Consider the following 27,918-nt stretch of genomic DNA (forward strand, 5'->3'; position numbering starts at 1 on the left):
GACTACAAAAAAATGCATCCGGGTTCCTTGTCCCAAGTGCTTCAAGTTACACACATTAACCTATTAACCTTGCACAGCTGTGTACTCTTCGTTTTTTTTTTTTTTTTGTCTTATTTAGGCACAACATAGAGGTGACATGGAGCCAATTCGTGAATCACAGCACATTATGTTAGGTGATCAATCAGAGCCTCTTGAAGGGAGGCCTTTCGGAGGAACTAGGAAATATGACATTGTCATATAATGTCATTTTCATGTTAGCTGAGTAGTTGTATATAATCAAAATATGATATATAAAAAATAACGTGATGTTCACATGAAGCACACATTGCTTTGCATCTTATAAACACAACCAAACCTTTAAAATACACTGGTTCACGCCTTTAAAATGAAAATGGCCTCTTCAACAATTTCAAAAAGCTCAGTTTTCGGGGCTTTAACTCTGAGGTCATGTAGATGAAAGTGTAACCATAGCAAAACGTATGCATTTTAAAACCAAAATGTATTAGTGTTAACAGGGCCTTAGATTAAAATGGTCTTCCATTAAAAAAAAAGTAAAGGCCAACTGAGGATCCCCGAGGGCAAAGCAGAACTTTGCTCAGCCTCATTTACATATGGCATGTTTTTCTCTGGCGCTCAGCATTTTAGGTTTGGCCTGCTGGCTGTGGATTTGTAAAAGCATGTGAAAGTTTGGCTGTACAGCTTTTAAAAATGTATCCTGTGATTTTTCTTTTTTTTTTTTTTTTTTTTTTAAGATCATATAGTCTGTGGATGAGGCGTGACCTGTAAGTACAGGTGTCAGAAAAATGCAAGTGCACTCAAAGTTAATTACGTTACAAATGATGTGATGGCACGCTTCGAAAAAAAAAAGCCACACGCATTTACGCCTCGAGCACTGGCAAGAGCAGCATTGGAGTACAAATTATAGGTTGCTTTTCTGCGTGTGTCTGTGTAGCTGAAGAGATGGATAACAAATAGGTTTTTTCTTTCCTTTATGAGTAACATCCCACTGATATCTGAAGCAGACACTGACAGAAAGGGTCAGGGATGGGTTTTCTCCTACTCGTTGTCTTTATGCAGAGATTCTGTCTGTACATGCCCCACATTCTGGAAGTGTACCATTTCACACTAGGACAGAAATGTTCTGACTGGGGCCTGCTGACAGAGCCCTCCATCCACCCATTTACCCCTCCCAAAAACAGTTTGGAATTCTGCTCCTAAGCGCCCCTAATACATTTTCAAGCCTTCAAGTTGCAGAAGGCATGCTCTGGACACTGCTGATGGCTTTGCTTGTGCTTTTTGACAACATTTAAAGCTGTGAGATATTCACTTATGTGGCCATCCAAGGTGCAGTGACTAAATCCTGTACTTTGGGGTCCTACTGATGAAATAAGTGTTAGTTGAAAGCTGATCCTGGCATTAAATGGAATAACATTGTCTCAGTCTCTCCACTTTCAGATAAATGTTCCAGTGGTAAGGACTACTATAAGCAGAGGTATTAGTCTAAGTATTTGTATTTGGGGTTTAAACAAAATTTAGTTTGACTCATTATGCTAATAATATGGAGTCATTGGAATCATAGACTAATTTTTGTTTTGACCCAGCTTTTTCACCTCTGCCATTTTTGCCTCTTCTCCATTAGATTGAACAGCCTGTTCTCAGCCAGGTGAACTGGAACCTGTCACAAACCGGCCACGTTTACACAGACATGACAAATGAAAAATAACAATGACACATTATGTGCGTTTAGCTCACTATTGACCTTATTCTTGACATACAAGCAGGGGCAGCCATTGGAATCTTTTTGGCTCAGGACTTCTGTTCTCATTCACTTCCATTGATTGTTAGATGTTTTAAACAGCTTGCGAATTAACATTTTCTTATTACAATATTATGTGAAGTGAACACACTTGTTTTGTAGAGCAAGTAGTTTGACCGTTTTCTGCCATTTATTATTCAAGCTAATTCCTCCCATAGGCAACTGAATCGAAAATAATTTCAGTCTTGGGATTGAATCTAGCATCAGCAGATTGCATTAACTTGTACTCTCATCCGTTCTTTTTCAATACTGAAACTAAAACCCTTGGTTAACTTAATTTCATATGCGAGTCACTTTTGTGCACAGTAGAGGTCTGCGCGGGACTGATTTTTTTAATCCCACTCCCGCTAGGTTTTATTCCACATGCGACTGCTCCCAGTGTCTATTCAGTCATTGTTCACCTATTGCCCCCTTAGAATAATCTCCTACCCAACCAATCTCGCTGAATTAAGATCGGGTTTACAAAATCTCAACTTTAAATTGCGTACTACCAAAAGAGAAATAGAAGTAACATTCGCCAGATGCACACATTAGCATGTTATTTAAAATGAAACTATTCACATGGTGCGACAGAAATATAAACAGTGTCCTGAGTTGTAGTTGGGCGCCACAGACAGCTGCCAACTTGAGGCACTGGTATGCGTACCCTGATAGAAATAGATGTTTAGAATTCTAAGATGCAAGGTGCTGCGCTGAGCGGCACATCTGGTCTGCGACCCCGTTGACTGCTAAAGGGTAAGACTTTGAGGTATTATCATATTGCGCAGTGTGCTTTTTTTCATTTCCATCTATGATGCATAAAAAAGGCTCAGACTTGCCTGTTGTGGATTTCCTAACTTTAAACTGTTTTATAATGCAAGTATGTCCTTCAAGGAAAGCACATCTTCACTTTTCTCTGCTAAGGTAAAGCCCGCTCTAAGGACCATTATGCAGATGATGTGTGCACAGACTGTGAATAAAATACACGTGCAGAAAGCAATGGTCATGCGAGAACACTTACTGTACTGGTGCTCAATAAGAATGAAGAAATACGAGATAAGCTGTTCTGAAATAACAGTGGGACTCGATAACTATATATTGTTAGACCGCCTACTCCTGTTCAACACCAGAGTTACCAACCGTTATTGCGTTTGATTCAGAAATTTATTCCCGCACCACAAAAAATCTGGTCTGGTCCCGCAGCTCCCGCAGTACAGTCACAGGAATGCAGACCTCTAGTACAGTTTACACATTTTGACACATATAGCAATATCGTGCATTATTATTACATGCTATTATTAAAGAAACTGACATTGTCTGTATTTTTCCTTCTCATTGGCTTGGTTTGAGCAAATTTTAGGCTGGAGTTGAACCAAAACGTCTGTCCTTGAACCTCCTTTGTTTTCATGAAAAGGTGCAGAACAATTTGAGATCAGACACAAACCAGGTGTCCACAACAGTGTGAGTGCAAAAGCGGTGTCGATGGTTTCTAAAGTATAACTGAATTTTCTTGGATTCAGAATAAAGAATCACACATTTTCATATTACTCAAGCAAGTGCGCAAAGCCTTGGATTTACAGTCTTCCCTGTCAAGGAAACATGTTTAAAAGAGCTAATATGTTTTGACAAGTGTTCCAGTAGGAATATTCATCAATCACTATCAGATCTTCCCGGGTCATTTCATCTGTATACGTCTGTGGCCAGGTCTTTTCACCGACCCGTGATGATTACTAACTGGGCGTCCAAGACACGGAACCCCGTGGTATAAATGTGGCCCAGTGGCACCCCTTTTAAAATAGCTTTGAATTTATGTCTTTAGACTTGTAATGTTGCCATGCATCTTTAATCAGTGAGCAGCACATATAATATTAGGATCACTTAAGCGGTAAGGATACTCCAGCTCAAACAGATTTGCTTGGCTTCTTGCTTTCTTCATGTGGGAGCTGGCTGCTGATTTCATGGAAAAGACATAGATTTATTTATTCGGGATAGTTACATCAGTGGAAACTCACTGAAGCAATTTGAATATTTTCTTTATGTGGCATTTTAATGTGTTTGGTGTATTTGCCACCATGGTGAGATGAAGATATCTTTTTAGAAAAATTATATTAAGATGAAAGTTGGGAGGTTCTTTTTAACTGGTTTTTAGCTACAATCTGGATATGGAGTTTTAAAAAGTTACTTTTCCCTATGTATTGATGTATGTATTGTGGAGAAAATGAACTAACGTCAAAAGGTCTGACAGAAAAGAATTTCTCAAAACAAAGAAGCACATTTATTATGGTATGGCTGGTTGCAGCTGTAATTAATTTCTCGCCCCCTCCCACCAAAGACCCATAAAATGCTTTTACTGTGTCTGTTTCTCTGTTATTTGTCATATACCAAGTTGATCAAAGGCCAAATGTTTGACATTGCCCCTCCTCCATTATGCTGTCTTTGGAGATCTGCTTTTTTGCTTCTTTCATTAACCACACACTTAAAGGAATGGCCTGAAAACCTCTCCAGTGAGACCTCCCGGCTGACCGAGTGAGGCGAAGATGGTTTGCATCAGTTGCTCCAACTCAAGCAAAAATGTTAGAAAGAGTCTCCAATTGGTTTTTGCTAAAACACTGCCAAATTTGGTCAAGGCTGATTTCAGCCATACCTGGCAATCTTAGTCGATTGTACTTGCATTTAAACAGCAGGGTAAGTAGCTGGAGAATGTCGAGGAGGTCTGGATTTTTGACTGGACTATGCTGCGCCAACTTTGCAGGTGGCTAATGAGTTGGGCCTTCATAAGAGAAAGCTAATCTCTCCCAAAGCCAAGCCGAGGAGGAGCTGAATGGAATTTGCTTAGCTCTGAATTTTGTGCCCTGTATGTTTAAGCTCGTGAGCTGCTCGCTTTTTCTCTCTCACAGTTGTTGAGATGCCGCACAGCACCCCTGAGTCACGTATGCTGCAGTACAGGTCACCCATAGCGCCACCGTCACTCCCAGACAGCTTGACTTTTGGGGCCTCTTTGGTGCTAGTATATTGGATTATGGAATAATCATAAAACTCTTAGAGGTCGATGCAGCCCCCCTGCCTTGGCATTCAAAAATAAAGGGTAGATATGTGTGGAGACTAAAGGGAGGTTTTGACTGGGCTTTAAAGTATATGAGAGGCCCAGTGACTAGGGTTCTTGATCGACAGTATGGTCGGCTGCCATAAGCTACAGCTGGGTGAAGGTGTATGTGAGGCCAGTGTCACTGGAGAACCTGCTAATGTGAGCTGGCAGCTTGGTCAGGGAACTAAAGTGGCCATGGCATGTGTTTCAAATTCTTTGAGATTATAATCCACACTCCACACAAACTCACAAAATAACTATTTACCTCACCTTCTCATCTACTACTGTCCTAGCATTCAATTTCTGCAAAAAAATTATAATAACAACTGAAAAAAAATCTAATAAAAGAACTTTTGATTTCTATATTTTGCAGAGTAAATTGGTCTCATTGGTCCAAAATCCCAATCACCACGCTTTTGGAGTAGGACTTTAAAGTCAATGGGAAGCAGATTATTTTAATTATATTAACATGCATTCATAATGAAGGAGATACTACCTGTTCGGTAGGAGAACATAGAGTCCTTTTCTATGAGGTCCTGTGGGAGGGGTAGAGATTAGCATGAACTATTTGCTATTTTCTCTGAAACTACACTGTCAATGCAAACATGTCATTCTTTATGTCATTTAAAGACTAACAGAGAAAAAAAATTTCTCTAAATACAGTTCAAACTATGAAACCATTAAGTAATCATAGTAGTTTGTGTGTCTGGTAAAGGCAAAAACCATGTCATTCTGGCTTTTTAAAATAACCATTAGACTTTAGTTGTTTTTGTCCATGTCTTCAAAAACTGCAAGATAACAGTCAGAGCTAAGCTCTTTGGCCTACAGGAATCCATGTGGCATGTGCTCTTATTTGGACAGTGGCATTTCTATGCTGGCTTGCTGTCAACTGCTGCCTTTTCTGATTTTGATTTTGGAGTTTGCTCAGCTGTTCTAGCAGATAGAAGACTAGATGCACACATAGTCTAGATGCACGCAGAAATACAGCAAGGGCCAAAGAGAAAAACATCCCAGGGACATTACTGGGATGTTTCTAGCATATGGCCTTGCATTTGAAAGAACTTGTTTGAAAGTCTCCTCCTGTTGGAGTTGTATGACTACCAGGGCAAAGCTTAGGATTGTATAGGTTGCTTTTGTCATGAAGCTTCTGTAGTCATTAAAATGTAGAAATGGGGCTTTCTCTGTTTGTGTGGATTAAATGCTGTAAACATCCCGCCTTAAGAATTAGCATCTGGGAAATGTTTTCATGTTAAATTTCATTACTGTACATACAAAATGATCTATATATAACTATTAGAATCTATGGGATGCACAATTTAATTTTTTCTATTTATTCTCTATTCATAAGAACATATTTATATAATAAAATAAAATAAAAAAAATGATAAATAAAATGGCTTATGTCTCAAAGATAACTTGCAGTGTTCACAACATGTTTTTGGGACTAATACAAAATCTTTCATTTTAATTATTATGAATACAGTATGCATGTTATGTATGAAAAATAATTCACTAAATCAAGTAAAGGTGTCTAATCCAAAAAGAGATTCTTCTATGAGCCCTCATTCAAGCTGCATGTGGTTTTCCCATTCAGAAAAGGTGTTTGCGTGCAAGTGATTTGGCACGGCTGTCGTTCATGCGACTGCATTGTATCCATTCACTCTGTAGTGATTAAGCAGAACGGTCCAGTGGTGTGAGAGCAAACTAAAGCCACTTCAGTCAGATTTTACATTCCTGCTCTTACCACATCATCAGCCGTCTGTTCCATCAGTGAGAACAGAATGTGCCATGAAAGGGATTGAGCAAAGAGGAGCTACTTTGGGAACACACGCTCTAAAACTGGTCACATCACACTAGTTTTGTTGGCCCTGCTTGCTCCCATGTGGGTGGACAGCACTTCTTGACAGAGGTTCATGCGGTGTGCCCTGACCACAGTCCTCCACGACACTGTAGGTTTTGACACTGTGGACAAAGAAGCGAAGTCTTGGCTGATTTCAAAAAAGAAACATTGTGAAACCCAAACCTCAAAATTCCATGGCTAAGTAATCATTTCTCCCTGATGGGAATAATCAGAAAATAGAAATATGCATGAAGCCTCTGCAAAAAATATCTATGTGCAGTCATACAATCTTCATTAAAGCCTACACTTTATTTTGATGGTTACCATTAGACATTTCATTGATTATTTCAGCGATTAGTTTAAATTAATTCACAAATCTGATTTAGTAGAAGTAGCTTGTAAGTTTACTGCCACTGTGTAGTAAATGCTGCTCTGCATTCGATTTATTGGCCAACCTTTAATTTAGCAGACTGTTAATTAATAACTGCCTCTTGGAGGACCATCATAATAAAGTGTAAACAGATATTAAACAGTCAGTCTATTAAATGGCACGATGAGTTGACTGTTATTTATCAGCTATTTCGAGAGTTCACACTTAGCTGATGATTTATCATAAGCTTGTTAGGCATGCTGTCCCAGGCGAGAACCTTGAGTTCAAGAAATCCCCGAGCCAAAGCACCCTCCTGTTTGCAGTGAGAGAGGGGAGATTGAGCTCAGGTAGATCTCAAACATTCCCTGGCTGATGACCTTAAGGTGAGCTCAGGTAGATCTCAAACACTCCCCAGCTAATGAGGCTAAGGTGAGCTCAGGTAGATCTCAAAAACTCCACAGCTAATGAGGCTAAGGTGAGCTCAGGTAGATCTCAAACACTCCCCGGCTGATGAGGCTAAGGTGAGCTCAGGTAGATCTCAAACACTCCCCGGCTGATGAGGCTAAGGTGAGCTCAGGTAGATCTGAAAAACTCCACAGCTAATGAGGCTAAGGTGAGCTCAGGTAGATCTCAAACACTCCCCAGCTAATGAGGCTAAGGTGAGCTCAGGTAGATCTCAAACACTCCCCAGCTAATGAGGCTAAGGTGAGTTCAGGTAGATCTCAAACACTCCCCAGCTAATGAGGCTAAGGTGAGTTCAGGTAGATCTCAAACACTCCCCAGCTAATGAGGCTAAGGTGAGCTCAGGTAGATCTCAAAAACTCCACAGCTAATGAGGCTAAGGTGAGCTCAGGTAGATCTCAAACACTCCCCGGCTGATGAGGCTAAGGTGAGCTCAGGTAGATCTCAAACACTCCCCGGCTGATGAGGCTAAGGTGAGCTCAGGTAGATCTCAAACACTCCTCGGCTGATGAGGCTAAGGTGAGCTCAGGTAGATCTGAAAAACTCCACAGCTAATGAGGCTAAGGTGAGCTCAGGTAGATCTCAAACACTCCCCAGCTAATGAGGCTAAGGTGAGCTCAGGTAGATCTCAAACACTCCTCGGCTGATGAGGCTAAGGTGAGCTCAGGTAGATCTCAAAAACTCTCTGGTTGATGATGCTATGGTGAACTACTTTGAGAAGGAAAGATACTGATGCTGAAAGCTAGACAAAGTGCCCGTTTAGATTAGTTTGTTACATATGATGCATATCTTTGGACAGTGGGAGAAAGCTGGAGAACCTGAAGGAAACCCACGCAGACACAGGAAGAACATGATAACTTCGGACAAAAGGACCAGAGCCGGCGGTGTTTTTGCTGTGGGGCAACGGTGCTAACCACTGGGTTCTGTCTTTTCTTGGCGAAAGAAGGGGGAGAAGGGAAGAAAAGGTGGGTTCCTTCAGATGAAGTTAAATGTGGAATAAAGACTGTGGTTATTTGTAGTAACTTCTATCTTTCGATAGAATAGGCTAAGGTGGTTAGTAGGTATTTGTAGTAGCTGGTAGTGAGACCAGCTGTGGTAAATCATAAGCATGTGATCTTCTCGAAATTAGTTTATAAATAAACTTCACTTACTGTCATTTATCAAAACAATTACTATTATCTCCTTTCATGCCATGGATCAAAAGTCCTCAAATAAATTTAAGAAAGCAGTCAAAAATTGACAAATGAGACTGTCTAAAACACCAGCTGAAACAAGGAATGTCTCCCTTTTCTGTTTGTTATGCAGTAGACCAAAATGCTTGTAATACCAAGTGCAAACGGCCTAGAAAATACTAAAAAACATTTCATTCAACAATGAAAATTTTTGTTTAAGAGACTCCTGCTACAGGTGTGTCATTTCAGAACACTGATTCAGTAATTTCTGTCTCATAATGGGACATTTAGAGAATTTGTTTCATCGTTGATAATTAAAATGCAACTGTCACAATCAGTAAACTGTGAAGGGTTCTTACTGCTGATTGTTCTCCAGTGACTTGGCTTCTGTACAGGCACATTCTGTGGAGAGCATGAAGCGAAGTCTCTATAGTGAGGGAATGGAAAGGGGGATTAGCCCTCGAGACTGTCTTTGTCTATGGAAACCTTGCATTTATGAATGGCTGACTCACTATTTAGCTGTGCCATCTGGTTTGATTTATACTAGTTCTTGGCTCACGAGGGACTCTCATTTGCAATGAAGATGCACAAACAACTTTGCCATGGTGAAGGACAAGTTCTTGCATGGTGCTTTGCTTTAAAAGGAATTACTTCAAGGTGACTTAGATCAGGGTTTGCATTTAAGTGATTTTTAGAAGCTGATCACACATGTTATGAATGCGGCCTTGCCATTTTCGTCTTCCTGGACAAGGGATTGACAGAAACCAGACTTTTTGTGATGCAGTCTAGATGTTATAAAACCCCAGCATGGTTTGAAAGAATGTGCCGGGTCATGACATTCTGATCTTAATCGTTCGGTCTTTTCCCTGGGAATTCATCTATCCTTACCTGTGTGCCTTCTGTATATTCGGCGGCCTTCATTTTGGAGAGGCTTCTGAGGGTCCAGGTGCTTGAGGTTTAGGTTAACCACCCCACATTACCACATGGGTCAAAGGGGGTTCAGGTTGCATGAAAGTATGTGGTCTAGGCCTTTACCACAGGCAGCAGTGGTGGCTTTTTTTCTAACCAAGAACCTCCAAGCTGCTGTCTCTGATAGCGCTACAGGGTAGAAAACACAGCTATGTGGTTAAAAAGTGGGGGCCAATGCCTCAGTACATATGAAGGGGGAAGAAAGCATAGTAAAATCATAAAAGTACATATTTTGGATCACACCAAAGGACTCTGATCCTGTCATCTATTAATCTGAAAATTGCAACTCTTTCATAAGGGGCAATTTTTTGGCAGCTGCATGTCAGACTTGAAAAATCCAATAGTAGGCTTTTTGTTTTGCCCCTTTGAACCTTCCAGACCTTTTTTTTTTTTAATAAATCCCAAATATTATTCTCCCAGCTTAGCCCTGATTAGTACAGTAGAGGCTAATTTACTGGGTCATTTCCTCTAATCCCTAAAAACAATAAGGGCTGAGAAGATGCTTGCTCTAGTGCTCGTCTGTGACCAGAAGAATGCTTTCTTGTGTTTCCCAGCACTGCAGGTCTACAAAGGAATGGCGCTCAGCAGATTTGCGTATCCAGTTGGTGTCGATAAAGACCATAAACCACAATGCCCTAATAGCATTCATTCATAGTCCCTTTAATCAAGGGTCGCCACAATGGAACGAGCCACCAACTTATCAAGCATATGTTTTACGCAGAGTATAACCTTCCAACACTGGGAAACATCCATACACATTCTTAACACACATACAATACAGCCAATTTAGCTAGATCAATTCACCTATATTGCATGTCTTTGGACTGTGGGGAAAACAAGAGCACCTGGAGGAAACCCATGTGAACATGGGGAGAACATGCAAACTCCACATTGAAATGCCAACTGACCCGGCCGGGGCATGAACCAGTGACTTTATTGCTGTGAGGCGATCGTGCTACTCACTTCGCAACTCTGACACACAATTAGCTGATATAATTAAATCAAAAGATAAAGAACGAACTGAGAAGAAAATGACCTGTAACGTTAGGCTTTGGTGTTTAAACAATGCACAGTGAGTACAAGGGGCACAAATAATGCCAAGACAATATGCCAACCACCAATGTGTGAAGACATGATGAATCTATTTTTTTTTAGTTTTCTGTCCCATTTTGGGGATGCTGCATGAATCTTATTGCCTTAGCAAGTGCACTAATATCCTTAAAGGGACATGAGTGAGTTAAAGTGGGTGAGTCCAGCTCTGTTTAGGTGGGAATGTCGGGGGAGGGAAAAACTGAAGGGTTTGCAGAAAAATGGGAGTCTCAGTTCAGGCATGCGCTGATTTTCACAGAGGCAGGGGAGAAAGACGGTGACTACATTTACATAAACATCAGCAATCTAATTATTTGTCCAAATATTAATTTGTCGGCTTTAACTGCAGTTTGGCACTTTCACTTTCATTCAGGAATATTTCATGCATGCCTCCCATGACAAACGAGATACTGAATGCAAGGAACTGCTGGAAGAGTGTAGTCTTAATAGAATGTTTGATACCACACATCGTATGAGAGAAAAAAAAAAAAAACTTAGATGAGGTTGGTAGGAAGTTTCAGAAATCCGTGTGTGTATAGACTATCCTGTCACAAAATGTGGCGAAAATCCTACACGAGGGAAATTGTTTGATTAAGGTGTTAACATGTTTACAGCATTTACAGTGGATTTTTCAGCCTATGATATTGTAGTGATATTAATGTACTGTAAACTTAGTAACTCAATCATTTTGACTAAGGTATGCTTTTAGAAACTGGGTATGCCTTTAGAAACTGAAAGAGTACTGCTGACAATACTAACTAACTTTGCCTCTAAATAAACATAAACAGAATACTGATCACACACTTAACGAATCTGTAAAGACAGGACAACCAACACGAACTGCAAGCGCGTCTTTTTTTAAAATAAGAGTGGCAAATCTGGATTTTGCCATTTCCAGATTTAAAAAGCTCTCGGGTAAAAAATGTTCCTTACAAATATATTTCGCGTGTTAGCAGATCACTGTAATCCACATGAGTCCAGATGCGCACTCATAGCGGGGAATGAAAACAAAACCTTCATTGCAGCACATTTATAAATGCAACACTGACAACCCATGTCAACAAACATTTCTTCTTCTACTTGTTTTAATTACGATTGGCAATGCAGCATGGTGTTTATCTGCCATCTAAACACTGTCTTCGAAGCTATCATGCATAGTAATGAAGTAGCACCTCATACACAATAGAGCGTGCTGATTGAAGGTCTAGAAAGACTTAGAAGTCTTTCTCATGAATTAATGCTAAAAGCTCAAAGACGTCACGTTTTACTGGCCAGTACAGACATCCAATCTACACACTGGAATTCACATAAGGATCTAATCGCCGTGACGCAGCTTTAATTTTTTTTTCAAAATGGAAGAACGAATTTGCTCGAAAGAACACAAAAACAACCAATTTTTACTTTTTAAAATGTTTTTTATAAATGTGTCCTGATAGTTTTTTTTTTTAGCAGTGTGGGACACATATATGACTGTCAACATCTAAAAAAATGTTTTGGTGTTTCTTGACCCTTTAAAAATAATTAGTCTTCCGCAGATCATCATACTGTACATGTGTTACATTTGCGTTATCAAGCAAGTGAACAGGTGTACTTATGATAAGTTAATGTGTGAAATATAAAAGTAATTGTTTTATTTGTATACATATTTATATTTCATAGTTTGCCTTTTTGTTTGCAAGTTTTAATCCAGAATTTTAATAGTAATAATTGCAATACTTTCCCAGTACTTGCAATACTTTCCCCTTGATTCCTTCATTTGCTCTCTCCAGAGTTCAATGCACTGGTCTTCTGTATAACTGACTCTTAAATAGTTGTATAATACAAATTTAAAGCAAGCAAATTGGAAGTACGTTTTGTTCTGCACATTACAAGCCCATTAATCTGAATAACAGTCCGACTAAAGCCAGAGGAAGTTGCCAGGTTTTCCGCTGAAGGCTTCAGACACAAACATCACATCATTTTTGCATACCAGCCCAGTGCTGATTCAGTGTCAGAGAGTCATGGAAGTGTGGATGCTTTGTTTCCCATTATTCACGGAAATGGAGGATAGCAGGACTGTTTTTCATAGAGCGAGAGGTCAGTAAAGGACGCGAGTGTCAAAGAAAAGCAAAGTAGTGGTTTGTGTTCTTGCCAGTGCCCCCAACTGGAACGCATTTTCACAGTAATTAGGGTAATTAAAACGAAATTATAATTCACAACCTTTTTTCCCTCTAGGGAAGAAAATAGAAGAGCTATTTTGGGTTGACTGTATTCTAAAATTACAGTGCTGGAATGAGGGTAAGTGTGTCATCTTTGAGGGCAGAGAGTTTAATTTTGGGTTGCTTGAGGAACACATGATTGAGCTAAATAGATGTATTGGCTCATACCTAGACTTTTTTTTTTTCTTTTGGCTGAATTTAATAATGTTAGACTTAAATTGCTGGAGGCACTTCACACAAAAGTTCATCCTTGAGTGTCACATGAGAAGGCCAATGAAAGGATTCATTTAGCACTTTAAATTGAATACTGATGCTGAGAAGTCAATCTAATTTGTACAATGTAGGCATAAAAAGGATGAAAAAAAGCATACATCTGAATGAAAGAATCAGAGTTGTTCTCTATATTTTCATGAGATCTGGAACTATGTATGCGTGACCTGACCTGACTGATTCCTGCCATTCCCTGCACCAGGGGTTTGTCTAAACAGCGCCAGTGTTTGCACAGTGCTGTCAGGGTGACTGGACTGACTATCCTTCATGCTGCCTGTCTGAAATCCACTCTGTTAAAAACAAAGAAAAACTTCTAGTATTCTATATAAGACATCATCTGCATGATTTTCTGTTCAACATCATTTTCTTATCAGAAGTCACATTTAATGTACCTGAAAGAGAGATAGGAATTGTGATTATTGTATCATGATTTTTACCCACATCACTAATTCAGAAAGTATTTATCATGTCTCAAATGGAGAATTGTTACACTGAAAAAATAATTGTTGCAAACAAATTTATTTGAGGTGAATTTAAACAAATTAAATTGAGTAATTTTCAACTTAACTTTAAAATTAAGCCCAAATAAATTGAAAAATCCAAGGAATCATCTTTGAATGTTTTTTTTTTTTTTTTCCAGTGTAGTTTAAATATGTGGACACATTGGCCTTGTGGTAATACTGTAAAATTGGTGCAGATTCTAATTTACTCAAAAATGTTGTGCCCTTCACTGGTCTTCTTGTTAAAAATGATCTTAGAGGCAATTAAGGGGGGAAATTGCCCAGAAATCTTTATCTTGTTCTAAACCAATATATGTTTCTTTCGCCTGTTGAAGATATTGTATAAAGAATGGTACTAAACAAACATTAGATGCTGCCCATTTAGCTCCATACCGAATACTGCCATATATACTATGGAAGTCAATGATTATGATCAAATATTTGGTTTATATTTATTTATTTTCAAAACACTTTATTGAATTATAAGTTGCATTGCACCTACATGGCAATTAATTCTCTTTAGGCTATTAGCTGATAGTAAGGTTGGGGTTAAGCCCCGGTCAGATCACACAATTTTTATTGTCTTAAAATCATTATGTCAGATTATGCAATTTAAAAAAATAAATAAATAAAATAAATCTTGATAAAATCTTGACTTGTCGAATGTAACAAATGTGCCAGACTACATGTTCCTTCACGATCAGTCATCCCGTGATGTCTATGGTGAGTGTTATTTTCCAAAGCAGTCACATAACAAACACATTGCTATAACAATATTTCTTATATTAATTTCAGTGGTTTGTTTTATCTTATGTACCATTATCTTAGATCAAACGTGTATTTCCTTTTCAATATACTAGACAAACAAGAATAACGAATAACATTGCTATTGGTGAAATGCTTCAAAACTTGTCCACTATATGCTTCAGCTCCAAAATACAAACTTCTTTCTTAAATAAAATTAAATCTAGCCTAAATACAATTAAAGTATTAACAGTTTCAGAAAGACTTATTTTAAAATGTTTTCATTTTTAATGACAAAAGATGTTAAGTTTTAATTTATTAGTTTAATCAAGTATTTTGTATAAGCAAGACAGGCTTTTACCATGTATTAGCAGCACTGAACATGTTTCCAGATTACCTCGAAAGAACAAACTTGGTTGGAAGGCTAAGAGAACTCAACTCATTGTGAGAATGGAGATGTCTGCATATTTGTGCCAGTCTGTCAAATAAAATTGTTTAAAACTTTTGTTTAATATTTTAGAGAAAAGTGTTAAAGTTTGCAAACCCATGATTGATCTTATCCACCCGAGACCCACCCATAAGTAAATATGCAGCTTATTTTTTTAATTACCTGACCCACGGATTGACAGCAGCACTCGCAGATATAACTGAGAAATAATGTGCTCCTCCTGTCCATTGTCGGAACTTGTTGTGTAGATCGGGGAAAAAAATGGACATTCTAGACTTTCTGTGATTTTGTCATGAGGCGTCAAAGACATGGTATTGGTTGTCGTGAACTATGCCACATTACACAAAAAGAAACAACTGAATTTGCCATGACGCCCATTTGAAATTGTGAAAAAGTCGTGTGATCTGACCAGGACTTTAGTGTAAGTTGACATGAACTTGCAAGTTGCAAACTCTCTATTCAAGTTTAATTTTCAAGTAAAAATTTCAATCCAAATGAATAACAAGCAACGAGGCTCAGGTGCATGAATGTTCAACCTTTTTAACAGCTCATTGATCAGAAACAATGATCAGCATGGAGCCGCATGAAATATGTCCCTCCATATGGTTTCTATAATAAACTTGCCCAAACATCAGACAGGGTTATCAATCAAGCCCTCTTTTGTGCATGCTCACAGTCTGCAGGTACAATAAATATAAAAAAGTCACCTCACCTCATGTGCAAGTACAAAAACTCAAGCATGTTTCATGAAAAATTCATGCTTTCACTGAGTCATCTTTGAGCCAGAGTGAATGCCATGCTGTGTAAAAGGGGTCAGTGTGTAAATCTGTGACGGGCGACTGCAGCACAAGGGTTAATGTAGCGTAACCCTCTCTCCCCTTTACTGCCTTCATCAGTCCCACTGGGTGTCCGCTAGGGGTCACAAGCTCTGGGCCTTCTAACTGACAGCCATGATGACAAAATCTGATTGGCTGGGTGTGGGTCGGTGCTGCCCCTGATAGCCAATAGCAAAACCTCAGTAGTACTGAAGCAGTGTGACTGATTAGAGAGAAAGAACTGGCTTGTCTGCACACACGGAGAGAGACACTCAGGCCTTTCTGACTTTAAGAAAGTGTGTCTTTATGAGTGCAGGCTGAACATTTGCGTTATTTGTGACTTTGGTAATCTAAAACTGCATGCTTTGTTAGTAAAGTAGCACTTTAATTATAAAAAAGGAAAGTTTAATGTATTCATTGATGCCTTTTAAGAGGGCATTGTATGTTTACTTTCAGTGCAACCATTGAGTTTCCCAATGGTCTGTTACTGTGCATGTGAAAATTAAGTTTAAAAGCAGATGCACATGATTTGTCGAAGGATCTGGAATTGCCGTTTGTCTTCTTAAGGTTCTTTTTAGTCTCTCCAATATTTTTTTTACATTTGTTTTGGCCTCTTCGGAAAACCAGAAGCATTAACATCTCTTTGCTCTTTCCCGAACAGATTACCTTGTGAGGATTCCAACCTTCTGATTCGCGTTCGCAGTCCCATGATGCAGCTGGTGAGCCTGGCTTGGATGATGGTCCTGGCCGCCCCACTGGTCTGCTTTGGTTTCACCACCCGCGGTCAGGGCCTGCGTGGGCGAGTTCAAGGTGACCGGAGGAACATCAGACCCAACATCATACTCATCATGACAGATGACCAGGATGTGGAGTTGGGTGAGTAGACCAGATGCAATTCATCATTAATGGCCCATCTGTTCTGCAGACAAGACCTCAGACGACTCTCTGGAGGCTTTGTCAGCACTCGGCATGCAGGAGTTATGAATCAGCAAGTAGGCTGGAAAGTAACTGTAGAGATCCTCAAAAACAGAATGAAACTTGAGGAAACATGGGAATGGAACTGTAGACCAAACACTGCTTTTTATTATTATTCCCTTCACTGATTTGGATGGGTGAACTTGAATTGACTTTAATATGAGATCCAGGACCATATGACCAGTCTTATGTTAGTTAGATTAGTCTGTATGTTGCATGAGTTTATTTGTTGGAATTGTCAAAAATGCATTGTATAAGTCAAAATTATTGATTTTTATTTCATGCCAAAAAGCATTTGAATGTTAAAAGTAACTGACAATTCTGTTATAATTAACTCTAAATAAATCTACTTGAGTTTCTATTTTTCTGAACACAAGGGAAGTTATTTATTTTATTTTTTTTTTTAAATGCTGAAACCCGACAACCATTGACTTTAATAGTATTTGTTTTCTGTGCTATGGAATCAAAGGTTACATGTTTTCAACGTTTTTCACAATATCATATTTTGTGTTCAACCGTAAAAGGAAACTCATAAAGGTTTGGAAATGTTTGAGGGTCAGTAAATAGTGAGTATATTTTTATTTTTAAGTGAACTATCCTTTTAAATAAAGTTCATGTTTGTACATTTTTAACTGTAAATATATAAAATCAATAAATCAGTTCAAATCGAATCAAATCAATAATTTTAAATGTGATTTTCTTAGTATTTGGATTTTTTTATTATTATTATTTTATTTTGAACCCTCAGATTCAAAATTTTCAAAAAGTTCTATATTTGTCAAAATTGTAATCTAAATAAACAATAGCCTACATTAATGGGAAGCTTAGTTATTTATCTTTCAGGTAATGTATAAGTCTCAATGTCAAACAATTTCCGAAAATCCCTTTTGACTGGCTTTGTGGTCCAGGCTGACATCTTTGAAGATAGATTTTAGATAAACCAAGCCAGTTGTCCAGGTGACTATCTATGATGTGTTTTTAATAATATTGTCACTCATCAGCTCCACTAAGTTGAAGTTGTTCATTATTAACTCAGAATTATTATCATTATTAACTTTCCTAGAAAGAAAGTGTCTTTGGTCATCTCGGACTTCAGACCAGAGACATTAGCTTGTTGTTGTTGTTGTTGTTAGTCATCTTAGTCTACCACCCAAAGTCCCTCACTTAGTATGTAGTAAGCTTTCCCCTAAAAACACAACCTTCAGTAAGTTTCAATCTCAGACTGCCATCGCAGATTTGACTCTTTCCTCTTTTAATATTCAACGGTTTTCCTCAGACATGTGAGAAGTCCTGTAATCACACAAAGATGCTGCATTGCTACAAAACTGCAGGATTTCTTCTTCCCTCTTCCACTGAAAATTTTTGACTGAAAACATGCACTTCATTTAAAGTCTGAATATGAAGTCTGAGTATGAATTACTTGTATTTTAGTTTGTTGATGTACTCTATGTACTTCCAACTGAAACAGAATATTGAGTAGGGGGTGAGAATTTTTTGCTCATCAATCTCGCATAGCAAACTAATGGTAAGAGGTGCATGGTTAAGAATATTGTGTTTAAAGCCCTTAAACTGAGATCAACGAAGAAGTTCAAATGTGGAAGTAAATGGTCAGACTTTCTTTAAAGAATACTAAAACTCTTTTTTTTCAGTGGATTTACTTTCATGAATTAATTGTACACCTAAAGAATCTGCACTAGCAAAATAAACTACTGTTTGATTTCACACTAAGTTTAAGTTCTTCTCTTTGTGTTGTCTGTCTTGTGTGTCAGGATCTTTGCAGGTGATGAACAAAACCCGCAAGATCATGGAGGATGGTGGCACATCATTCACGAATGCATTTGTTACTACACCCATGTGCTGTCCTTCACGATCCTCTATGCTGACGGGGAAGTACGTCCACAATCACAACACCTACACCAACAATGAGAACTGCTCGTCACCTTCATGGCAAGCTCAGCATGAGCCACGATCTTTTGCAGTTTATCTTAACAACACTGGATATCGAACAGGTAAGAAAAACAATGAGTGTTTTATAACCTTTCTAGGCTCTAAATTAATTCAGTACAATACTGTATATATATATATATATATATATATATATATATATATATATATATATATATATATATATATATATATATATATATATATATAGAGAGAGAGAGAGAGAGAGAGAGAGAGAGAGAGAGAGAGAGAGAGAATTATGATTCCTAATTTAGCCAAAACTTTTTCTGTTTCAGTTGGCAGTATGAATTTTAGATGTGTCAACGTATTTTGACACATATTTTGAGACAATGCTTACAAAAAAAAAAAAAAAAAAATATATATATATATATATATATATATATATATATATATATATATTTTTTTTTTATTTTTATTTTTTTTTTACGTTTTTTTTAACGTTGGAATTTTATTAATATATATATATATATATATATATATATATATATATATATATATATATATATTAATAAAATAAAAAAACTCAATGATACATTGTCAAATTTACTACCCTTTTGTTAGTAATTTGTTTTTTAATAAAAAAAACTACCCTTCTGGATGTAAACTAAATTAAACCGCTGTAAAAATGCATCAGATAAATATTTTTTTTCAAAGTTTTTGCATAAACATGTTAATTAACCTCAGTCCTGATCAAAACTACTAAATTGCTTAGAAAATTACTGAATTTTAATATTTTAATTGCCAAATTTATAAATGATTTCAGTGATTTAGTGAAAATTTTATAATTTTCTAACAAGTAATTGTGGACTGTATTTTTTGTTTACCTTTGATCAAAGCCTTGGACATGTGAACAATTAGTAACTACATTGTCTTTGATGCATTATTAGATTTTTTCTCTCTCTAATTTACTGTTGGTGCCTGTTTTTGCCCCATTGACTTCCATTATAACTACCTTTTTATTACAAAACCATATAATCATGCATTTTTGATTGTTGGAGTATGACAGAAAATTAGAGTAGATGTATGTGTGTCAGTGGATGTGAGAGAGTGACCTTTATGCACTTACCGTGATGTTTCTGAGAAAATCAAAATGTCCATCTCAGCTCTCAGAACTTCATGGAGTAAACAAAAGAACAAAGACTGCTGTGTATTTATGCACCATCAAATGAGTTTATAATGGAAGTCAATGAGGCAAAAACAGCCACCAACAGTTAATTAGGGAGAAAAAATGAAAATCTAATAATGTATCAAAGACAATGTTGTTAATAATTATTCGGATGTGTAAGACTGTGATAAAAGCAAAAAAAAAAAAAAAAAAAAAAAGTCCACAATTACTTTTTACATTGAAAACTTCATCATTTTGTGTGTTTTATCAGTGACATCATTTGCGTTAATAGCCGGTAATTTTCTAAACAATTTAGTAATTTGATTTGGACTGAGGTTAATTTACAAATTTTATGCAAAAATTTGAAAAAAAAAAACATTGTCTGATGCATTTTTACAGCAGTTTTCTTTAGTGGATGTTTTTATCCCTAACATAACAAAAGGGTATGAATACTAGTAAACTAACTATAAATATTATATACTGAAACATTATGTGGGTGACACAGTGGCGCAGTACGTAGTGCTGTCGCCCCACAGCAAGAAGGTCGCTGGTTCGAACCTTGGCTCAGTTAGCGTTTCTGTGTGGAGTTTGCATGTTCTCCGTGCGTTCGTGTGGGTTTTCTCTGGGTTCCTCCAGGTGAATTCCTGTTATCTAATTCATAAATAAAGCGAAATTAAAAATGAATAAACCTTCTCATTAAACATTGGGACATATTAGGAAATATATAAACTGATTTTTATTATAAATCATGTTTACCCTCAATTGGAAATGATGACAGTGGTCTGCAACTTCACTGAATTTTTGCCTCACATTTGTTCCTAGAGGTCAAAGAAAAGTTTTACAGGAATGTTCGGTTTGTCTGGTTTGTGAAAGCTGAGCGTTGTGTGTGTGTGTGTTGAGTGGCAGCACATTCTGACCCCGAACACAGGGCTCACCACTGCTTCTGCTTCCCAGCTGATGTGTTAGTCTACAATTAACTCTCCGGGGCAGACTGGCTGCTTGCCCAGCTTTTCTGCAAGATGTTAGGGCATAGCTTAGAGGGTAAAGGGTGGAGGAGACATGTATACAATGCACAGACAGACATTTACAGGTACTCTTCAAAGACAGTGTTGTCATAAATGATAATTTCAGCCTTTGTGTCGACCTCACTAAACAGACGCAAGTTAAGCTCCACCATTCTGGATTTGAGAATCACCAGTTTTTTTGTTTGTTTAAAAAAGATTCTCACATGATTTTGAATAGCAAGTTTAACAACTAATTAGACAAAGTAGTTTGATGATGTTCTGATAGATTTTTTATGTACAGTACATACACAGTTGAAGACAAAAAGAGAGCTCCTTTTGACATTCAAATTCTTTTTCAAATATTTACTGTTTAACAGAGAAGTTCAGTGCATTTTTAAACATGATATTTTTAATAACTAATTTATTTTGTCTTTGACATTATGACCATTCATGATATTTTAATTTTTATTTACTAATACTAATATTATAATATTCAACTTAAAATGCAATTTAAAGGCTTAACTAAGATAATTAGTTTAACTTTTTAATATTATTGTATATAATAAAATTAATGTTAAAATGCTCATATGGTTTATTTAAAATGCAGCTTGTAAAGTAATATTTTTCTATCCTTTAGTAGATAAATTATATGAGAGACTTTGTTTAACGAATAATTGAAATCTAATTAATCTAATTTCATTGTAAATATTAAATAAAAGTTAAACATGTATTATTTTTGTTCAGATATTGAGTTTTTACTTATCATACTCCTAAAATCATTCCGCATAAATCCGCAGATTTTTTTGTTTATTTGTTTATTTATTTATTTATTTATTTATTTATTTATTTACAAAATTCTCTGCAGAACTAGCAAAAAATGTCTGCCTGGCCCTAGTCACTTGACAAAAGTGCTTTATTCAAGAGTGCTTTATTAAATTAAATAATTTAAATTATATTATATATATATATATATACTTAAGAAAAAAAATTATGTGTGTTTGCTACTTACTCGCAAATGTTTGAAAAATCTTTCAAAATGCTTGCTGCCATGCTTGTTGCCATGTATTTTGGCATTCATCTAAAGCACAGGTGTCAAAGGGCCGCAGCTCTGCACAGTTTAGTTCCAACCCTAATTAAACACACCTGATCAAGCTAATTGAGTCCTTCAGGCTTGTTTGAAACCTACAGGTAAGTGTGTTGGAGCAGGGTTGGAACTAAACTGTGCAGGGCTTCGGCCCTCCAGGAATTGAGTTCGACACCCCTGATCTAAAGCATGAAATTGCTTTTACAGTGATTGATCACTATTGTAAGTGTCAGGATTTAAATCCTAGGTTTATTCCTAGTATACATATGTGAAAATGGTATTGTTTGTGACCCAGAATTTAAAATACTACACTAAAAATATCTGTAAATTCAGTTTTCCATTTTTTTTGATTCATGACTTTATTTTTCCCTTATTTATTTATGCTTTTGAATTGCATTACAGGACCTTCCAGCACTACAGGACCTTCTAGCAACTTTTAAGCTTAAAAAGTTCCAAAATGTTACTTTAAGATTTTTAGTAGTTTAAAGTGATATATTGTATGGGTTTATGTTATATATTCTGGTACAAAAACCTAAACTATCAGTATATTTTCTGTTATTTTTCAGACTTATTTCTCTATATATTATTTTTTATACATTATAATACTATTATATAACTATTTACTATTATTTATTGCAACGCAATGAAAAGACTCTTTGTTAAACTGTAGGGTTGAATTTTTAACATCAAAAATTGACAGAGCAGAAAATGCAATTTGTAAATGGAAAACACTTGTAAATCATTAATTAACAGATATTATTAACAAATTAACAGATACAGAATCAACTTCAACCATGCACAACAACAGTTCTCTGGGTAAAACAGATATGATTGTACCTTCAAAAGTTTAACAAGCACATACGATTGTAGGCCCATGGCCAGGGGTTTCGTGTGGTACGAAAGACCAACCCCCCACTGACAAAGGTCTAGAGTTTGTCTTATACATAAGCTTATTTATACTATTTTGGCTCACTCCTTAAAGAAAAATGACTGGAAAATGAAAAGTTGTAAAGCACTAAAAGCGACCCATAATAAAGTTAATTTTAATATTAATAATTAGGCTGTTATGGTTATCCATGAATTTTCTAATTTATTTATTTTTTATAAGAGATGATAGGAAAAATCGTGAAGCTTTACTTTATTGTTATTATTATCATCATCATCATCATCATCATTATTATTATTATTATTATTATTATTATTATTATTATTATTATTATTATTATTATTATATTTTATTTGTTTATCATTCAAATGGCCAAATCTTGACAAGTTGAATGTGCTGGCCAGTTTGTTATTAGCCTAATAAATGACAATAGGCTACAATTGTTTAGTTTTTTCCAATAATATATGATGTAAAAAAAAAAAAAAAAAAAATATATATATATATATATATATATATATATATATATATATATATATATATATATATATATATATATATATATATATATATATATATATATATATATATATATATATATATATATATATATTTTATACATTTTTATTGTGAATCTTTAGAAAATATCATTGGTACATCAAAAAGTGTGGTTATGATGACCATCTGACAAGCTAATCCAGCTAAAAATAGTGCTTAAAGGGCCATGAAACCGCCTGTTCAGCAGGATGATTTCACACCTCTAGTTTGGAAAAAGTCAGTAAAGTGGGTGTGTCTAGCTTTGTTTGGGTGGGAGTGTCGGGGGATGAAAATGGGCAGGGTTTGAATAAAAATGGGCAGGGTTTGAATAAAAATGGGCAGGGTTTGAATAAAAATGGGAGTTACCATTTGGGCACGCGCTTCTGACAGAGTACAAACAAACACACACGCAGGGGAGACAGTGTGTTTAAAGACGGTGGGATGTTTGATACCGCACATCGTATAAGAGAAAAAAGCCTCTGCATTTCTTTGTAACTCAGATGCATTCAGGAGGTCAGAAAGCTGTTTGTGTGTAGACTATCCTGTCACAAAATGCGGCGAAAATTCAACACGACTGTCGGCAATAGTTCACGTGTTTACACTCGGAGAGCAGCATTTACAGCAGATCTTTCAATATTGTAGTGATATTAACGTATTGTAAACTAAGTAACTTAGAAATCATTTTGACAGTCTTTAAACACTGAAAGAGTACAGCTGACCATACCAACTATAACTTTGCCATCTGATTGAACAAAGAAAGGGGGCTGATCGCATACACTTACCGAATCTGTAGACAGGATAATCTCCACATACTGGAGCTGCGTCTTTTTTTTAAAGGAGACGAGCAGCAAATCCAAATCTCGCCATAGATGAGAAATGCTTTGAATAAAAAATGTTTTAAACAAAAGCATTTCTGCTGCGCGTTGCCTCTACAGATCCACGCGTGAGTCTAGCAGTGCTTCGAGAAAATGAAAACAAAACCTTCACATTACGAAAGCAACACTGACGATCCGTATCTCCAAACAATTCTTATTCTTTTCCCACAACTTTTGGCAACACGACGTGTGTTGTCTCTCTGCCCTCTGAACACTGTTTCAGGTACAGTCTAAGAAAGCTAGCTCGCATATTAATGAAGTTGCAGTGCATTCATAATGGAGCGCCGCTGATTGGTTTGAACCAAGCCATACTCATGAATGAATGCAACGCACTCAGAGATGTAATACGGGACTCCTTGTTACAGACCTCCAGTCCACACGCTGGAATACACGCTATGATCTCATGGCCGTGATGCAGCTTCAAAAATTTGTTTCAAACCGGAAGTACGAATTTGCTCGAAATAACGCAAAAACAACCAATTTTCACTTTTTAGTGAAATATATGTGTCCTAATAGTGTTTTTAGCAGTGTGGGACACATACAGTATACGACTGTCAATAGATCAAAAAATGTGTTTTGGTGTTTGTGACCCTTTAAAATGTCACTAAATGGAGTATTAAAACCTCACTTCTATTCAATAATTCAATAGAAAATGAAGTGAATAGCTGCAAAAAAATACTTTTTTGACTTTTTGGGACAAAAGTCCCTCCCATTTCACCGGGGTGGATACGGGTCTGGATTGTTATTTAGAATTAAGATTGTGTGGGTCTTTTACCAATTATTCATGAAGCTCGAGACTGAAGTTGTCATCTTTATATTTTGTTTCACAGCTTTCTTTGGGAAGTACCTGAATGAGTACAACGGCAGCTACATCCCACCTGGGTGGCGTGAATGGGTTGGGCTGATCAAAAATTCCCGGTTCTATAATTACACCGTCTGTCGGAACGGGAATAAGGAGAAGCACGGCGCAGATTATGCCAAGGTATGTGTGTGCCCGGTCACATAAGTTCACAGCCCTGTCAGCGAGCCAGAGGTGTCTTTTAAACTCAATTTTCAGTTTATGCTCAATTGCATGGTCTGTTCTCCACTAATTTCAGCCTTCTAATTACATATCAAATTTGGGTTGTTTGACTCCAAGTGGAATGTGCTTAGATTAAAGGGGGCATGAGGAGCTGCACCAGTGTCTTGTGTATCACCAGGTGGTTAAATTGCATAAGAACTGGTAGACACGAAGATGATATCCTGAGGGGAAAGTCTTTTTTTTCCAACTGTCGCTTTACTGATTTGGCAGGGTGAACTGTTCAGAACACTTCAGTGTATATGTCTGGATAAAATGTTGTATGTAATTTTATATATATTTTTTTAGTTATGTCCATTTCATTTTTACACAAAATTGAGGTATCAAACTTTAAAATTAATATAAAATAATAATAATAATAATAATAATAATAATAATAATAATAAAGACTTTTTATTTAGTTCCCCAACATTAGCATTGAACAATGCATTTGATTTAGTATTTAAAAATAGTTTTTAAAGAATTGAGTTTATGCTGGCTTAAAATATATTCTTTTTATTTAAGTTCTTTTATTTAAATAAAAAAAATAAATAACTCAATTGTCAGATTATAGTTGTTTTTGTTTTAGAGTCTGTGTACCCACGTTGCACGTTTGGTTTGTTATTCCTTCTCTGCTGATGTCAGTTTGACTGCTTCAGCCACAGAATTCTTAACCACGCCCCTCTTATACCATCAGTTTGCTGTTAGGGAATAATGCTCAAACAGAAAGCCCCACCTCTTCTCAATACTGCTGTAAGTATGCATCAACATACTGAATTAAGTCCAAATTCTATTTTTTTTTCATCCCTTTCCCTTGACCCTTGAGTGTGAAGAGGAAGGGCTTCAGATTTTACCCCTAAGAAATGGGACACCAACACAACACCTGCAGAAGTCATATGTCATCGCGATCTCTCACTTCATATAAGATTGAGGACGGTGACTGCTGTAGTTGTATTTGTAGTTATACTTGTAGTTCTATTTGCGTTATTTTTTTCAAATTTATCTTCAGGAAATCATTGAAGGCAACAAGTTCATGGTAATATAATGATATAATGCGGCAATAAACTTGTAACTGTACTGTGTATTTACACTGTGGCCCTATTCATCTATACTAAAACTACATTAACATTAACGTCATACCAGACACTGTAAAAAGCTACTAGACTTTTCTGACAGGTATTCAAAAATCATTGAGTGACAGATGTGAAAGTATGTTTTGGGATTACTTAACAGGAGTTATTATTATTATTATTATTATTATTATTATTATTAATAATAATAATAATAATAATAATAATAATAATATAATTATACATAGCAAAATTTAGCAGTTTTTTTATCTTTATTTAAAGCATGACGGTAAAACACGAAAGCCGTTATGACTGTATTAAAACATATGCTTGTCTGTTGTAACAATTCATAATAATGACAAAAAACACTAATTTGTGCATCTCCTGGCTTCAGTGTGCAGCTATTTTGCCGTTGTAGATGATGTATTCTAAGAAATTTTCTTACCCTTGTTTCGAATGTGGTCCTGAAAAATCTCAATTTCAAGACCTATCAAGCCCATCCCTTTAGCCATACTCCTTCACTCTAAAGAGAATCAGGACTCACTGCCCATTTACGTGAAGGCAAACTAAGTGGTAGAAATGGGATTGGGCCTAAAAGTCTCAGCATCCTCCAGTTCATGCAAAGCTTAATTATAATCTAAACCTTAATTATAATCTAAACCATACATAAAAAAAGCTGTATTTGATACAAGTCATTCAACAGCATCTCAAGTAAATATATCTGGATTTAAGAATATGTGCATACTCCTTATGGAAAAGAAATAAAACTTTCAAACATTGTCATGATTTATGCTCTCTGTTGTTGGCTGTGAAGTAACATACCTTTGCACCTTTGTGCAAGACCAGCAATATGAGCAAAGTGATAAAATCACAGTTTAAAAAGTTTAATTTGACATGGCCACCTTCCATCTCTAGTGTGTTTTGGAGCCGCTGTCAAAACAAGCTTTAGGATTTAGTCACTGATGTCTCTCAGGTATAGCAGGTTTTTGGGGAATGTGGAATTTGTGCAGAGGTTTCATGGTTTGAGCCTAAATTGGCTTGGAAGGATGAGCAAATAAATGTTTGGACCGTTACTCGGATGTCAATAACCTGCTTGTTGAATTGAATGAAAGTGTTAAGTTACCCACAAGTACAGGGGCACAAGAGGTTTCTACATGATGTATGGTCTTCAAGTGGTTCCTGGAAACCCTTAAGCTCAATGTGTACTTTGGTTTCTACGTGTATGTTAGCGAACCTGCACGCGCTAAAGATACCTTCATTAATCATTTATTTATTTTCGTTTCGGCATATTCCCTTTATTAATTAAGAGTTGCCACAGGGGAATGAACCGCCAACTTATTCAACATAAGTTTTACGCAGCTGATGCTCTTCTAGCTGCAACCCATCACTGGGAAACACCCATACACTCCTATACACATATAAACACTATGGACAATTTAGTCTATCCAGTTTACCTGTACCACATGTTTTTGGACTTTTGGGGAAACCAGAGCACCCGGAGAAAACCCAAGCGAACATGAGGAGAACATGCAAACTCCACAAAGAAACCAGATATTGTGCTGATAAAAGAAATGAATGTCACACACTGTACACAAACTCAAATAAT

At 36.6% G+C, this 27,918-nt stretch overlaps 1 protein-coding gene across 33 annotated transcripts in view; it reads left to right on the forward strand.

Annotated features, from left to right (window-relative positions):
* sulf1 (sulfatase 1) overlaps window positions 1–27,918 on the forward strand; it is a 172,381-nt gene that overhangs the window by 110,568 nt on the left and 33,895 nt on the right. For 22 of the 33 annotated variants that reach the window (XM_073940077.1, XM_073940083.1, XM_073940067.1 and 19 more), the window contains 3 exons: window positions 16,419–16,633; window positions 18,502–18,741; window positions 25,016–25,167. In XM_073940077.1, coding sequence (XP_073796178.1) covers window positions 16,465–16,633; window positions 18,502–18,741; window positions 25,016–25,167 — 561 coding nt within the window. In that variant the 5' untranslated portion in view covers window positions 16,419–16,464. Of the gene's footprint in view, window positions 1–8,351; window positions 8,518–16,418; window positions 16,634–18,501; window positions 18,742–25,015; window positions 25,168–27,918 lie in introns of all 33 variants that reach the window. The other 11 variants (XM_073940078.1, XM_073940071.1, XM_073940089.1 and 8 more) reach the window with 1 other exon arrangement.

This window comes from Danio rerio, chromosome 24 (assembly GCF_049306965.1).
Source record: "Danio rerio strain Tuebingen ecotype United States chromosome 24, GRCz12tu, whole genome shotgun sequence".
NCBI classification, from domain to species: domain Eukaryota; kingdom Metazoa; phylum Chordata; class Actinopteri; order Cypriniformes; family Danionidae; genus Danio; species Danio rerio.